The sequence below is a fragment of the Pelecanus crispus genome, chromosome 4 (assembly GCF_030463565.1).
Source record: "Pelecanus crispus isolate bPelCri1 chromosome 4, bPelCri1.pri, whole genome shotgun sequence".
NCBI lineage: Eukaryota > Metazoa > Chordata > Aves > Pelecaniformes > Pelecanidae > Pelecanus > Pelecanus crispus.
Window position 1 is genome coordinate 14,105,651 of NC_134646.1, and position 16,953 is coordinate 14,122,603.

At 39.0% G+C, this 16,953-nt stretch overlaps 1 protein-coding gene across 3 annotated transcripts in view; it reads left to right on the forward strand.

Moving 5' to 3' along the window:
• NAA15 (N-alpha-acetyltransferase 15, NatA auxiliary subunit) overlaps window positions 1-16,953 on the forward strand; it is a 41,589-nt gene that overhangs the window by 6,886 nt on the left and 17,750 nt on the right. For all 3 annotated transcript variants that reach the window (XM_075708755.1, XM_075708757.1, XM_075708758.1), the window contains exons 2-9: window positions 6,510-6,594; window positions 7,498-7,602; window positions 8,334-8,491; window positions 12,634-12,768; window positions 12,941-13,094; window positions 15,482-15,601; window positions 16,252-16,347; window positions 16,484-16,590. In XM_075708755.1, the coding sequence (XP_075564870.1) occupies window positions 6,510-6,594; window positions 7,498-7,602; window positions 8,334-8,491; window positions 12,634-12,768; window positions 12,941-13,094; window positions 15,482-15,601; window positions 16,252-16,347; window positions 16,484-16,590 (960 nt within the window). The remainder of the gene's footprint in view (window positions 1-6,509; window positions 6,595-7,497; window positions 7,603-8,333; window positions 8,492-12,633; window positions 12,769-12,940; window positions 13,095-15,481; window positions 15,602-16,251; window positions 16,348-16,483; window positions 16,591-16,953) is intronic.

Consider the following 16,953-nt stretch of genomic DNA (forward strand, 5'->3'; position numbering starts at 1 on the left):
CATGCAGCTGAGTCAGTGTGGTAGAAGCTTTTGCCTAGAGCTGTTGAGCTGTTTGATATGGTTAGTGCTCAAAAGACCCACTAATTCGTGGTGAGTAGTTGCTCCTAATGCTTCCAGCTTTCAGAATCTTCTTTACTACATTTAGCTTGAATTAGTGCACCTTAGTGACTTGACCTGATCTAGTCTAGCTGTAGACAGAGTAACTGTGCTGGAAAATAGCCTTGAGCTGTGCAGTGCCTGGACTCACTGTCTTTTAAGTTGCTGCATCTGAACTGTGCTGGAAGAAATAGATAGCATCTGAGTGGCAGACATGCATATCATGCATTGTAAGTGCACACCTTAGCTAATGCTAAGGCCAAGTATGCTAACACTTTCTGCTGCCAAAGGTCTTAACGGCATTGTAGTTGCCAGCATTGCTATGTGATGCTGCAAGTGTACGTGTTCGTGGCTGCTACTGGGAGAAACTGCGGCGTCCCCTAAGGAGCACATTGCTGTAATTGAAAGGTTTTGTCCACCTTGGTTCTGCTCAAGCCTCACAAACCCTCAGGGAAGCGGATAGCAGAGTGTCGAATCCCTGTATTGTTCTGGCAGAGCAGCATGATTCTCCATCGTACTTTCTCCTGGGGACTTTCAGATGCAGAAGTAAAAAATTTACCTGTGCCCATGTGCAGATCAGTTGTCCTATCTGGTAACTCTTGTATATGATGGGGAATAGTCTGCAATATATTGCCTCTTATGATGACACAGGCTATGTCACCTGCTGAGGAAGAGAAGGCTGAGTACAGTGGGCTAGCGATGAGAAGTTAAGCTTGCATCTCCACTGCCTCTTGGGGCTGAATCCAATTTTGGTACTCGGTGCCAAAAATCATGTCCTTTGGCTAGTCCATCATAACATTGACTAAATCAGGATAGTTGCTTTAATGGAGTTACCATCAGTGAGAAGTGATTTCCTGTGGGGCTTTTGGTGGTGTATTTTGTTTTGGGTTTTGTTTGTTTGTTTTTAAATTTCTTGAGTTTACATTTGTTTTAATTCAATTAATTTGCAGATATTGGAGTTTAAAAAATTTGCATTAAGTTGGAGTTAAAAGCGTGACCTGGGAAAGCACGTGATCTTAGAAGAGAAAACAGCTAAAAGTTCTTCATGCTGTTTTTTTCAAAATTCTGTCTTTTTAATAGAAATTGTACACTCTTTTTTTTTGGTAACTGTTCCAGTTCAAAGGGCATAACTATTAGGAATGTGAACCCATCCTACACGCTTGGGTCTGCTATATCCTTTTTACTCTCACCCCACTCTTACATATAACCAGCTGTGCTGGTCCAAGTAAGAATAAAAAGAAAGCAGTCAATAGCACCCCAGTGTTCCCATTTGTGAGCTTGGGGAGCAGACAGTACCTTTTTTGCTTTGGTACTTATTCTTAAGGAAAAACCTCTAGTTTTGCATGCTTCCAGGTAAGAAGACAAAAGGCAGCTTCTCCTTTACATTGTTCTCCTGTGACTATCTTCAGCTTGCTCAGGAGACACTTTTGGGTCTGCTGCTCATCTGTTAAATCAGCTGCAAAATCCAGCTTGGATGGATTCTCACGAAACTTTTTTTTTTTTTTTTTTTTTTTGCTACTGCAAAGTGGTTTTAAAATGCTCTTGAATCAGCTAGATTGGACGTAAGCACCTTATCAAGTGCCCCTGCTAGAAAGGTGGTTTTCTGCTTTTTGTGTTTTGATCTAGGTGATTCTTTGCTTAGGTTGAGTTGAGTCATACCTGGTGGTAGTGTAGATTCATTGTGCTATGAAGCTTCTAGTAAGACCTGTGGTAACTCCTGGCATTATACTGAGTTAGAGCTTTTGTTAATTATTGATGTTACTGTACATATGGGACAGTTTAATCTGTGGTGCAGTGATTATAAATGTCTTACAAATAGCAAGGTTAAGGTGGGATGGCTATTGCATTATTTACTTTTGTTATTAAATGGTTGTAGGACATGAAGACTGCTTTGTGATAAAGAGGATTTGCACTTCTGGAAGTGAATATGTGTAATGGCAGAATCTGGTCTGCCATGTCCTGTGTATTTGGTGCTGAGATACATACCTGCATGTCAGAATGCTGCACTTGACTATTATCATTGCTTTTTAGTTGGAAACATATGTACTTGACTATTAAAATGTCTGAGAGGGAAGGAATATGTCAGAGTGTGCTGCCTGCTTATGGGTATCAAACACTTAGAGAGCCTGCTTCTATACATTTCTAACCTAGAGCTGTAAAATTTCTCAAATGCAGTTGTGAAAATGTATTTGTTTATGCAATATATAAAGAAAACAATGCTGAATTAAGTTTTGGATAAAAATCTTCTCTGTGCTATTGTCAGCAATCCTTAGGAGTGCAACTATAATCAGTAGCATGGCCCTTGTATATAGCCTTGTGGGTAACTAACTGGAGTAGTTCCTTAGGAATCCAAGTCAGTCTTACTCGTTAACTGTAGGGTTGATAACAAGGTTTAGAAAGTAGATGCACTGGGGAGGGAAGATTCAAAACTGGACAACTGGGGCGAGGTGGAAACAAACTCCATCTGGCAGTCAGCTGTCTAGATGTAGGTAAGCTGTAAATAGTGAAGTCTTTCCACCTTTCTTTATGGCAGCAATCAAGGAAGAAGTGCAGAGGAATTCATTCACGCTTGGCATGCTGAGCGTGTGTATGTGTAAGACACCTGCTGGCCAAACACTGATTCTGCCCAGGTGCCCTAATACAGTTTAGGGATCAGAACACCAGGACATGAGCCACTCCTTCCACCTCAGACTTGGGATTCTAGAGAATATGGGCTAGCTCTGTTCCTTACCATTTCACTGCCAGTGTCTGTCTAGTAATTGCCACGCATTAAATCCACTGAATAAGTACTTAGTGGTGGGGGAGCAGTGCAAATGCAAATTCTCTCCTACCTGCTGTGGTCTTGCATGATTTTGAAGATGTCATGCTCTGTCTGCCTCATCTTATTAATTCTTTGTAGAATTGTATTAAAGCAGGTGCTGTTTCGTTGCTATGAATATAGAAAATGAGTTAAAGAGTGTAAAAAGAATTTTGGTGTGTTTGGAGTAGGCTGTAATTCTGACCACAACATGTATAGAAGAGCTTGTTAGATATCTTAAAAACATCTGGTAACTTATTAAAGGAAAAGCTTTGAAGGGCAGCAAATGTGTAATAGAGATTCAGGGCTGATGGAGAGTCAGATTATTTTCTTCTAAAGCATTAGCCTTAACTGTACTTTTTTAGAAGTTTAGCTTTTATATTTTCTCATTGCATGATGTTACACACCATAGCTGGAGCACTTGTCTGTCAAGCATCACAAGCAGGTTCTGACTGCTGGCTTTGGAAGTGTATATGTGCAGGAGCTTAGCTTAGAGGAGGTAAATGTGCTCTTTTAGCGGTCTCTGGAACAGAGAAATACGTTACTTTTGCAGAACAGCTGTCCCAAAGTAAGGGTCGGAGGCCTGGAAGTGACTGCGACAAGCTGTTCATCTGGGAGGAAACAAACTACCCAGATGAAGACCATTTCTGCTTCCAACAAGCCTGTATCTTTATGTCCCAAGAATACTTGAGATGTCACCATTCCTGCTTCTGTGATTTTTTTTTTTTTAATTATTTCTTTATTACTAGTTCTTTTTTCTCCTCTTACTCAGAAACTACTGACTCCCTTAAGGATTTTCTCTCCCAGGCTGTGTATTACTCATGCTCATCTTCCCTTGTGTTACTCTTTTTGTTCTTCCTTTCCCCTTTTCAATATTTACTGTCTCCTTTTTCTTAAAAGATTTTTCTTTCATGTTTCTGTTTCAGATTCACTGAGGTTTGTACCAGCCATGGTGGCATCTGCTGCATTCCTGACTTTCTTCTCTCTCATTAATAACTTTGTTTAAGCTTGTTAGTCCGTAACCCCTTTGGATGGCTTCAAGTAGTGGAATCTCAGTGATGCTGTTGGACCCACTTTGATGAAACAATCTCCTCTTCTTTTCTGAAGAAGGATGAAACATGAGCTCAATTTAATTTTTTCCCTTCCTTCCAGTGCTGAAAACATACGTGTACATACAATACCTGCATAGAATAAGGAAACTCATAAAATGACACAGTTTGACATGCTTCCATTAACAGAATGAAATAGGCTCAAAGTAGTAACCTGAAAGGTTGGAGAAATTGTGTACAGGAAATCACTCAAACTTGTCTTGATCTAGAAGCACCTGAAAACGGAGACCTATGATACTTCGCTGGGGGATATACGCAGCTATGGCTAGTTCTTCATTTGGTACTTCAGGTGATACATGCACATGATCAGTTCCTGATAATTTATTGGTCCTACCCAGTGTTCTCTGGGTTGATGGGAACCTTTCAGTAGACGTAAGTGGATATAAACTTGTAAATTTTTCCTCCCTGCAGCCTAAAGGGAGAATTTGTTACAATTCTCCTTGAGTTTACTCTGTTATAAAGTACCTTGCACCGTAAGCTCTGTATTACTCTGAGAAAAATCTATGTGCAAATATTTCCTGTCTCTAGCATATATACCATCTTGGCTGACTTTCCTTAAACTTCAAGGTGAAAGACTGGTTGTTAGAATATGTAAAATGGAACTGTTTAGAGATAAGAGTTCATGTTCATAGCCAGCATCTGAGCAGTTGTACTTAAAGGCAAATTGTGAAACCCCAAAGTACCCCTTCTGCTTGTGACAGTGCCTTAGTTACACTGGAGCCGCCGCCTTAAGTTCCTGTGGCTGCACCACTTTTGTGACAGGTTTTGCTGCTTTCACACCTACCTAGGTGGGAGCAAATGGCAGTTCTGCTTTCAGGGAGGAGGCCTGGGCGGTAACTTTTATGACTGATTATTTCAATTTAAAAAAAAAAAAGGGGGCTTGATTCTGTTGTGTTGTCACCTGTAAGTTCTCTGTCAGCTCTGACCGGTGGCTGATTAAAGTGACTCAGCCAGCTGCTTGAAAGCAGGTAATGACTAAAAGGTGTAAATAATAACCAGTCAGTTTTTTTTTTTTAAAAAAAAAAGACGCCTATACAGATTTCCCCTTGCCTAACCATTAATCTTCCTTTGCTAGGTGGTTGCCCTGCTAACTTTTCCTGTCCTTAATGATAGAGGGAGTTGTCTTTTGGGAGTGTTCAAAGTCAAGGTTGGACAGGGCTTTGAGCATCCTGATGTAGTGAAAGATGTCCCTGCCAATGGCAGGGGCATTGTACTAGATGATCTTCGAAGATCCATTCCAATCCAAACCATTCTATCATTGTTTTGTTGATACATTCCTCTTTAAGTCCATCTTGCTTTGGATGCTCTATCTGAGCATCTTCTCCACCTCTTTCTCTTTCCTTTCCCATGATTCGCTTTCTCCAAAGGGTGGCAAGAAGATAGAGGGAGTAAGATCCTTGGTTTGTGATGCCTCTTGGTCTGTAGTCTTGATATTTCAGTTGTATGACATTAGTACCTAGAAAATAATACATCCACTTAGTGGTATACCAGGTTTTTTATACCTTTGAAGTTTGTTGGTGGCGTTTCCCTCTGTTACACTCCTGTCAGCCATCCGGCCACCAGAACTGGTCAACTAGAGTCAATGAGATCCTGTTATGAATTACTTGCTAGTTACCATAGGATTTGGGTGTGTGCTCAAGCAACATGTGTTTCTTTACTCTTATACTCAAGTTGGGGCATTGGTATTATAGTAAAATGAAACCTAAGAAATTCTTAGCATTTGCTTAAGTGACTTAAAGTGTGTGAGTTGGTGTTTACAACATTTACTTCTTCCTTCTTTGGCTTCTATTTAATGATTAGCACAGGGAGTGGATTGACAGAAGTAAAATACTGAAACTGGTTTTAGAAGTTCATGCTGTGTGCCATTTTGCATTGCAGTCACCTTGCATAATTAATTGAGACTCATACACAAGGAAATTGTTAGTTGGATTTAATAAAACGGCAAAGGAATGTTTTAATTTGCAGTATGGCAAGATAGTGTATACCCGTTCTGAAGGTTTGTATGTATATGAGATACATGCAGTATTCAAATTGATTATAAGAGGTTGCTTTCAGAGATAGTTTAAGCCAAGTTCCAATTATTTCATTTTCTTTCCTGCCTGTATGGTTGTTGGAGGTTGTCTCGTGGTGTTTCTGTGAAAGATAACTGAGCCAAACTGAGTTTAATGCTTACCAAGATAAGTTATGACATAAGGTTTGCTTTTATGTTAAAGGAAAGTTGAATCTCTGTAGGCACTTACGCTTCCTGTGGTATCTGATCTGAGGAATTGCTGTATGATAATGTGTCTTCAGTTATACATTTAAATTCATGTTCTTACTAACATATACTACTATTCTTTCTGGTGATGGAAAGAATTTTCAATCACAGGAAGCTCACTAAACACAGTTCATTAAAATATTAGTACATTTTCTAAAAGCTCTAGCAGCACTGATGCTTAATTTTGGGGGTGCAGAAATACTTTCACTCTAATTTTTTTAAATAAATGTACTCTGTTCTTCTTCAACAGAGGTGTTACGAGCATAAGCAGTATAGAAATGGGCTGAAGTTCTGTAAACAGATCCTTTCTAATCCAAAGTTTGCAGAACATGGAGGTAAGTTTTCAAATGGCATGTGCTCTCTTTTTTTTCCCCGTACTTTAGGATAGAGTAACAATTTTTAAGTCTTATAAGTATTTATAGCACTTTATTGTTAACCTTTTGCCCATAAAGTAGTAAGAGCATCCAGAAACCTGCACCATGTTAAGCACTTATTGTTGGTAAGATTTGTAATTTTAAAGACTGGTCTTACCAGTAGTTAGTAGTCATAGCTTGCCATTCTTTATGCTGCAAGTCTAATATTCATTGTAGTATGGTGCAAGTTTTCTAATACAACTATGCATTGCTTAAATCACTTTCGGGGGAAATTGTTACTCACTCACATAGAAGTGCAAGACGAAAGGAAGAGATTGAATATTGTTCAGCACTGTATGTCTGTCAGCTCTGTGGTCTGCTACTTTTTCTGAAGGAATAGTCTTATTGTAAAAGAAGTAGTCCCTTGCTGTACTTTCAGTTGGTTCTTACTACTGAGTTGAGAGTTTCTTCCCACTGTCCAGAAATTTTTTTTTCTTTTCTTTGCTAACTAGTTTGACATGGGTGGATGTGTGGGAGTCTGTGTTGTGAATAAATACTTGAGTAGTTATAATGCTCCTTTACAGTAAGAAAATACCTCTCATCAAAGAATTTGTGGAGCAGACAGTTTTTAGTGCCTTTAAAATAAAATGCTGCTTCACTTTTTGAAGTAATACATAAACTTTATGATGCATAAAGTTGTGTATGATATACTTAAGTGAATAATCTGCCAGTATAGTTTTCCATGTGAAAAAAGAATGCAAAAATCTTGATGCTGATAACAGTCTAAATTTGCCTTTATACTATATTTGCAATTGCTATATTAAGCTTAAAAACTTATGAAAATGAATAACTGCTACTTATTTTTTTTTTTTTTTTTTCTTTTAGAAACCTTGGCAATGAAAGGACTAACATTAAACTGTCTAGGGAAGAAAGAGGAAGCTTATGAACTTGTGCGTAGAGGCCTGAGGAATGACTTGAAGAGTCATGTCTGTATCCTTTTTGAAGTAGGGCTTTCACTTATGAATGGAAAAGGTTTATTTCTACAACTACTTGATTTATAGAATTGCAACAAAAGCTAGTACCATTAGGCTGCAAACTGGAAGTTCAGAATTTTAAATTTTGTTTCCAAGACATAAGAATATTTTGTCTAAGCTGTCCAAAGGGCAGATGCTTTGCAGCTATGCTTGCAGTCACAGTTAGCTCAAATATTATTCTGGCTTGCAGTGTATATTTTTTTTTTTTTTATCATTAAGCTGCAACTCTAAACATGTGGTGGGCTGAACTAGGCATTTAAGCACATGGTTTGCTTTAAAAACATTAGTAGTTGCCATTACATTGATAAGGACTTGTCATATACTTCGAATGCAGGAAGTGCAAGCACTTCAGGTGTCTAATATAAGCCCTTACTCAAAAATGTGTTTGAGTAAGCCTGATAGTCTTTTCGGAGATCCTATTACTTGATTTCCTCCCCCAGTAAGCAAAAGTACAGCTTACAGGATATTATATGGACCCTATACATATAACTGGCAACCCGTTCTCTGTCTTCAGTTTGCAAGCAGTTTCTTTGTACAGCTGAGGAAAGGAATTGTAATGATTCTAATAATGTTACTGTCCCTTTATGAAACAGCTTAAGAGCTTTTTACCAAGTGTTCTGTCACTGACATGTTGGATCTGTTTTCTCCCTGCTCAAATTCAGTAGAATCCTTAACAGAGTTTTCCAGGTTGGCATGTCTATGGCCTTCTTCAGAGGTCAGACAAGAAGTATGACGAAGCTATCAAATGCTATAGAAATGCACTGAAATGGGACAAAGACAATCTTCAAATCTTGAGAGATCTTTCTCTGCTACAGATTCAAATGAGGGATCTTGAAGGTTACAGGGTAAGTATACATTCTGCATTTATTATCAGCTTCTAGGGAACTACAGCAAAGGTGGCAAATTGTTTTATGACACTTCAAAAAAAATTATACAGAGGTAGATTCAGAGGGTTAAAACTATGTGCTACTCAATACTTTATGAAAGTAAAAGCATATGTACTATGGAGCAATTTCTGTTGCATCAATTGTGACGCCCATCTACAAGAAGGGCCGGAAGGAGGACCTGGGGAACTACAGGCCTGTCAGCCTGACTTCGGTGCCGGGAAAGATTATGGAGCAATTCATATTGAGTGCGCTCAACAGGCATGTGCAGGTCAACCAGGGGATCAGGCCCAGCCAACATGGGTTCATGAAAGGCAGGTCCTGCTTGACCACCCTGGTCTCCTGTGACCTGGTGACCCGCCTGGTGGATGAAAGAAAGGCTGTGGACGTCATTTACCTGGACTTCAGCAAAGCCTTTGACACCATCTCCCATAGCATTCTCCTTGGGAAGTTGGCAGCTCATGGCTTGGACGGGTGTAGTCTTCGCTGGGTAAAAAACTGGTTGGGTGGCCGAGCCCAGAGAGTAGTGGTGAATGGAGTTAAGTCCAGTTGGCGGCCGGTCACGAGTGGTGTTCCCCAGGGCTCTCTTTTGGGGCCAGCCTTGTTTAATATCTTTATCAATGATCTGGATGAGGGGATTGAGTGCACCCTCAGTAAGTTTGCAGATGACACCAAACTGGGTGGGAGTATCGATCTGCTGGAGGGTAGGATGGCCCTGCAGAGGGACCTGGACAGGCTGGACCTATGGGCCAAGACCAACTGTATGAGGTTTAACAAGGCCAAGTGCCGGGTCCTGCACTTGGGTCACAACAACCCCATGCAACGCTACAGGCTTGGGGAGGAGTGGCTGGAAAGCTGCCTGGCCGAAAAGGACCTGGGGGTGCTGGTTGACAGCCGGCTGAACATGAGCCAGCAGTGTGCCCAGGTGGCCAAGAAGGCCAACAGCATCCTGGCTTGTATCAGGAATAGTGTGGCCAGCAGGAGCAGGGAGGTGATTGAACCCCTGTACTTGGCGCTGGTGAGGCCGCACCTGGAATACTGTGTCCAGGTTTGGGCCCCTCAATACAAGAAAGACATTGAGGTGCTGGAGCGTGTTCAGAGAAGGGCAACGAAGCTGGTGAAGGGTCTGGAGCACAGGCCTTATGAGGAGCGGCTGAGGGAACTGGGGTTGTTTAGCCTGGAGAAGAGGAGGCTGAGGGGAGACCTTATCGCTCTCTACAACTACCTGAAAGGAAGTTGTAGTGAGGTGGGTGTTGGTCTCTTCTCCCAAGTAGTTAGCGATAGGACGAGAGGAAATGGGCTCAAGCTGTGCCAGGGGAGATTTAGATTGGATATTAGGAAAAATTTCTTCACAGAAAGGGTAGTCAAGCATTGGAACAGGCTGCCCAGAGAGGTGGTGGAGTCACCATCCCTGGAAGTGTTCAAAAAACAGGTAGTCATGGCACTCTGGGACATGGTTTAGTGGGCATGGTGGTGTTGGGTTGATGGTTGGACTGATGATCTTCGAGGCCCTTTCCAATCTTAACGATTCCTAGTTTTTACTTTCATTATAAATAACCCAGCCACCAAGCCAGGAAACACAAAATTGCTACTCTACCCTTAATTGGTTTAGTGGTGGACTTGGTAATGTTAGGTTAATGGTTGGACTGGATGATCTTAAAGGTCTTTTCCAACCTAAATGATTCTATGATTCTATAAAGTATACAGATTTAATGGCATATTAAATGATTCTTTTTCAGCTCAGTGCAGAATTGTTTTCTCTTAAGGTTTTTTTTTTTAATGCTGTATAATCCAGCTTGTAGACAATCCCCGGCCTTTTTATTACTTTCTTGGAAGGATTCCTGTAGGTAAAAAGCAATGCGTTCAGAAGATAACTGTTACTCAGGCAAAGGAGTTTTTATTTTTTAACAACTTTTTACCATATATCCCTCCTCCTTTAAATCAGTGGCCACCAGTTTTCTCTTGGCGGTGGGTAGCAATACAAAGCAAGCAGTATGCTGCATGAAACATCACATTTTGCTTCCCAGCCAACCTGGGCATTTGTGACAGCTCCTTTGGGTCCAAATATTTCCTTACATTTCCTGTGAGCTGTAAGACTGTGGATCAGAACTCTTGAATATTCTTCTTTTTTCTTGATTTAATACTCAAAATGTTTAGATTACTATCTTGTTTTCTTCTGTTTATTTTGTAGTAGAGCTGAACGCAGTTTGGTAACTTAAATTAGAACTGTCTTTCTGCCTGTTACTGCAGCTCCCAGTTATTTGCTGCCTTGCATCAGTTGCCTGTATTTGCCATGTGAGATGTTGTTTCATGCTAACCAACCATTACGAGGTGGTGGTGTCTCAGCTGTGATACTTCAGTAAAGAGGAATACAAACTTTTTATTGTCTTCTCTACAAATGCTATTCCTAATATAGTTAGATTTTTTTTTTTCCTGTCTTGAATTGTGAGCTGATGTCTAGCTTGCTAATACCTTCATTTCTTTAAAAAGTAGCAGCTTCTGTTTAGTGTGCATATTGCAGAGATGTTTGTGATTCAGGCTAAGTCATAGTTGCTGCCCGTGATCAATGTGTGGCTCACTTAGGATTAGACAGAACAATGACTATAGAAGATCTGTTTCTTTCTTACTGTGCCATCCAGGGAAAGATGACAATGGTCACCCTAAGTATTTGTAATTCAAACATTAATTTATTTAAAAAAAGACCCAACCCCTTAGTTCCTCCTAAATTACATTTTTGTGCCTCGAAACTTGTCTGGTTTTCAGCTGATGTAGACTGGTGTAATAAGGTATTCCTTTTCTCTGGGGGAAAAAAAAAAAAATCTTTGAGATTTTTACGTGAGAGACTTTGGATAATATTTTATGTCAGGTTTTTATCTTTTCAGGATTTCTTTGCACCTTTAAAGTTGTGGTTATTAAAACACATTAGTTGGTCTATTCATAGATTGTTTCCTTTTCAAATTAGGGTAATGTTAGTATGCTAAGAACAAGTTTTGTTCTCAGAGCCGTGTGGAACTATCAGCTAAAATAGGTCCTCAGTGAACTTATTTCCGAGTTAGGACATTCCTTAATCGCTGGGGTTTTTTCATATTAGTAATTTAGAAATTTGACTCCTCTGTGGCTGAGACAAGATAGTCAAAACTTAGCATGGGTGTGAAAATTCATTTGCAAATATATGTTCTCTTGGCCTCTGGATAAATGTGAATACAAATGCATAATTGCTAAACATACAAGGAATACGTGGTTATAGAATGTATTAAGGATTAAATGTTGATGTGCTTAGAAGCCAGTAATTCATGACCGATCATATGCTAGTTTCTGAAGAATGTGAATTTACTCTCAAAACCGGGAATAAGGTTGTGGGGTGGTTTTTTCCCTTCGCTTTGACTTCCACCCTGTCCTACTATATAGTATTTCGAGTGACCTTCATTCTAATCAAACTGCTGTAACTAGTTCTAGTTCTTTGTTAACCCCTACTTCTGACTGTTTGGGCTTTTTTAGTAGGTAGTAACTTTATTCCTTTATTTTAAATTACTTGAAGATGCCTTTCAGGAGTCTGTAATAAAACAAGTAATAACTTTTCCCTCAGAATGAAACAGCACAATACCAAGCAAATCTATTGCATCTTCCAACTGTAATTATCTTCTCACTAAAGAATAGGGATGCGCTTGCATGACCTATTTTGCCTAACAACACTTGTAATGATTTAATACATATGTACTTCCAAGGTGAATTTGAAACACCAGTATATAGTGAATGTTCCTGCATCTCAAACCAAAGTATCCTTAATTGTATTCTGTTCATAAGTGGTAAGACAGGAAAAGCATGTCTGTCGTACATTAACAAAGTTAGCCTGACTCATCAGTATTCAGTTAGACATGATGTGTTATTTTGTGGGTTTTTTTTTTTTTTTCATTCAGTCAAGACCATTGTAGTGTTTTAAAGTTTGTTCTTTCTTTTGGTTCAAAAAAAACCCATTTGCATACAGAAAACTAATTTTTAGTGATATTTCTTAAATATTAGAATACTGAAGAGAGTGTATTGCCTAATGGATTCTACAGAGCATCAGAATAAAGTCAGGAAAATTAGTAGCTACTTTTTTGCAGGAAACAAGATACCAGTTGCTTCAGCTCCGACCTGCGCAGCGAGCATCATGGATTGGTTATGCTATTGCTTACCATCTGCTGGAAGACTATGAAATGGCAGCAAAAATTTTAGAGGAATTTAGGAAGACGCAGCAGGTAAGAGGAAAATATAAAATTCCTATATGAATTGCTGCTTAAGCCAAAAAAATAAAACACTGCTTCCTTTCATGATGTGAAAACTTTAGGCAGTTTCTTTAGTCAAATGAATTAAATCCCAAATGCTTTCTAAAAGGCTGAACTTTCTCATGTGTCTTGCTTTCCTGTGTAGACATCACCTGACAAAGTAGACTATGAGTACAGCGAACTGCTGCTGTATCAAAATCAAGTCCTCCGGGAGGCAGGACTATATAAAGAAGCCTTGGAGCATCTTTGTACCTACGAAAAGCAGATCTGTGATAAACTGGCTGTTGAAGAAACAAAAGGTAATTACTTTTTGAAGGTACATTTAAATGCATAGTATATAATGGAATGCCTGTACTGTCAGCTTTGCCCATCTTTTGGAACTTCATCTTTGATTTGGTTTTAGATTAATTTATTTAATTCTGCTGTGGTAAAGGACTGCTTGTCTTGCAGCTGTTCGGTGCCTATCACACTCTTCTCCCGGGTTGATAAGACATCAGTAGAGTACGGACATACTGTTCTGAAACTTTTGAGCAGACGGGCATTTCAGACCGGTGATCCTGAATTGATGTCCTGAAATTCTGTTTGGGTAGTGTACCCAGACCCATGCTATTATAGCTTTGATAATGGCCCTGACAGGGAGACCACTTGCTGAAAGGGCAGAATCGTCTGTGGCAAAGTAGGCGGCTTTTAATTATACTCAGTCACTCCTGCAGTGTGTGGAAGCAGGCCCTTTAGCTGAGCAACCCAGCACAGGCTTCTGTTACTGTATTATTATAATCCTAGTGTATAATACTATAACAGAGCGATATAATACTGTATCTTGTATTCCATAGCTGGAATTGCAGAGCGATAGTACTTCATTCTTACGGCTCTATTAACAGGTGCACTTTTTCAAAGCATGCTTTGTTCCTCTTCTGCTTGATGCTTGTACAGTCCTTCTGTGAAACTTCCAATCTATTGAAGGTACTGTTTGTTCATGGCCCACACTGGAATCTGTTTGGATGATTGCCTGAAGCAAAGAGAAGAAATATTTTTACTCTATTTTTCATGTAGAAGTTGTAGCTAGCTCCCTATTCCTGCTAATGGTGATCTCACTGTCTTGTAAAAAGAACCTAGGAATTGAGTAGTGACAGTATTATGGAGGTTGTGTGATAATTTCCTCAAGGAAAATGATTGCAAGAGACTCTACACTGTTGCTTAATACATTACTTGGTTTGCATATACATGGAAATGGATGTAGGGATTACATTATTACGGACCATTTTTTCAGACACGGTAGCGGGAGTTTTGGGTTTGGGGGTGGGGGTGGGGGTTTATGACATCTCTTATCTGAAAGATCTTTTGACATACTATGTATTTTTTTTGTGGACGGTCTGAGGCTGGTACTGAAGTAGGATTTTCAGATAGGACTTCACAAAAAAAAAAAAAAAAAATCCCGAACCCTAAAATAAAACACAAAACCTTCTAGACAGTTATCAGAAGAAAAGGATGGAAATACTCTTTGCAGTCTGTGTGCTTTCAACAGGGTACAACTGATTAATTTTTTGGGGCACAGCTGCTGTTGTGTTGTTAGGTCTAGCTTAGCTACTGTACATACTACAGAAAAGCCTGCCAATAAATGAGTGTTGTCTACAAATTTTAAGTGTATGTGCAAAAGCAGTTGTGGATGAAGTACAGCTGAGAAGCAGTGAAAATAGTACTGGCATTTGCCACCATTAGATAAAAATTACAACTTTCCCCTCGGGGAAAGAATTCAGGTTTATTTTCCAGATTCTGTCATTCTCAGCCAGTGAACTATTGATGTTTTCCCTGGCATTAGATATTGCATGTAGTCCGCAAGTTATCCTATCTGTGGGAAGCAACATCTCTTGACAAAATTATGTGTCAGTTGTGTGACATAGGGAAGACGAGAGGTAATGCTGACTCGCATTTTCCTCTTGGAACCGGATGAGAAAAATCTTACCTTAAGCTCGAATGACACATTATCACCTCTGGTGTGTAATCTTTTAGTGCCTAACATTTGCCAATAGCAAAGCTTTGTAAAATATGGTTTCCCATTGTGAAGTGGGAAATTGACTTTTGTTCCAACTCCAGCACCAGCAAAGATGCCCTATACAGTTGTTAGATCTAGACTTTACTTTTAACAGTTGTATCTTGTAATGAAGTGTTATTAAAAGGAAACTTGCTTGCAGAACCTTGATAATTCATTAAATCGGATCAAGGGCTTGATTTAAAACATTGAAGTTAGTTTTATGAAATACCAGACTGAAGAACCATTCTTTTATTTGCAGCTCTGCAATTTCAATTTGGTATTCAAGATGCTATATACATGAAATACCGTGTACTGCTTTTAATTGCCTTCTGTAGTAAAAACTGCGCTTAAAGTAACCAGTCGCTTCAGTAAGTGAGGAAAAAAAAAATGCGCACCTTGCCTTAAACATTAAATTTTCAAGTAAGTTTCAAGAGTTACTGATTGAGTTGTAGCATCTTATTGTAATTGCACCTGTTGTCAAAGTAAAAGCATCTCTGTCAGCTGGTTTGTGATGCCACTGTGATCATTTTTTTTCTAAGAATTTAGAATCTGAGTGGAGTTAAGGATTATCTAATCTTTTACTGTAGAGAGATTAATATTACACTGCTTCAGTATCTTGTTACCTTAATTTAAAACTTCTTGGATTTCACACAGGAGAACTCCTGCTTCAGCTTGGCAGACTTGAAGAAGCAGTTGAGGTCTACAAAGGACTGCAAGAAAGAAATCCTGAAAACTGGGCCTACTACAAAGGCCTAGAAAAGGCACTTAAACCAGGTAATGATTTGATATGTTGTAGTAAATAAGTTGTTCCTGCACATTTGGAATTTATATTTTTATTGAAAACTTGTTTTGCTTTAAATAATGAAACTATTACTTAAAAACCTCCCCATTTAAGTAGTGTGTACATATTTTCATACTTTTTTTTTTAAAGAAACTCTGGAAGTATTTCTTTTATTGTTACCGTGTCTTATTTAAAACCAAAACAACAAAAAAATGCAGTAGTCTTTGTGTGTGGTTGAGAGAAGAGAATTGTTTCTTAGAAGACAGTTTTGATTTAGAATTTTTCTTTTACTGTCTCTGTTACCTTATGTTGTAGGTAATACAGGTTTTGGAAAAACAGGCATGATTTTCTTGAACGGTTTTCTTTGTTCAGCATTTTAGCAGGAATTCTTTTTAAGACGTGAGATAAGCAGTTAGTCTTCCACTGCAGGAAGAGGAATTTACAGATACTGAATACCTGAAATCATTTAGTACAGCAGTTTTAAAAAGAGTAAAATGGAAATCAGTGTTCTTTAGGAAGTACATAGTTATTAGTTGCTGTATATTCTGATTCTTTTTTTTAACCAGATATAAATTGCTCCCCGCCCCCTCTCCCTTTCTTGCCAAAAAGGAAGGAAAAAGTAAACTGTAAAATTCTGTTCCAGCTAATATGATGGAGAGGCTAAAGATCTATGAAGAGGCCTGGACTAAATACCCAAGGGGACTAGTTCCAAGAAGGTTACCATTAAACTTTTTGTCGGGTAAGCGCATTTTTGCTGAGCAGGTAGTGATCAACACTCATGTTTCTTAAATACTAATGTTTTAACAGCATAAACAGTCTGCAATTGGCAAGTAATGTGTGGTAAAACAAAATCAACAGGTCTTTTTCCTCTCAAGGTGAAAAGTTTAAGGAATGTCTGGACAAGTTTCTAAGGATGAATTTCAGCAAAGGTTGCCCACCAGTCTTCAATACTTTGAGGTCGTTGTATAAAGACAAGGAGAAGGTATGTTGTTGTGTCCGTCCCCCGCCCCACCTTTTTCCATGATCATAGCTGTGATGCATTGAAGAGATGAAGAAACTTTTTTCTTCAGTGCTCACTCCATCAGCACTGTTGTATATTATGGCCTAGTATATCTAGAAGAAATCAAGTACAAGCATACATAGCCTTGTGCCAAGTTGGTAAATGTAGAAAACTAAGATTTACTTAATTATAAGCTGCATAAGTGTTAACCAAGGGAGGCTTGGTCTTAATTTGTTAAAAAGAGGTGAGATCGAGTGCATTCCCATATGTATTGTAATTCACGATATTGCAGAGTTCTCTTACTGAAAATAACTAGTTTGGGTAACACCAAGTAGTTCAGGTTGA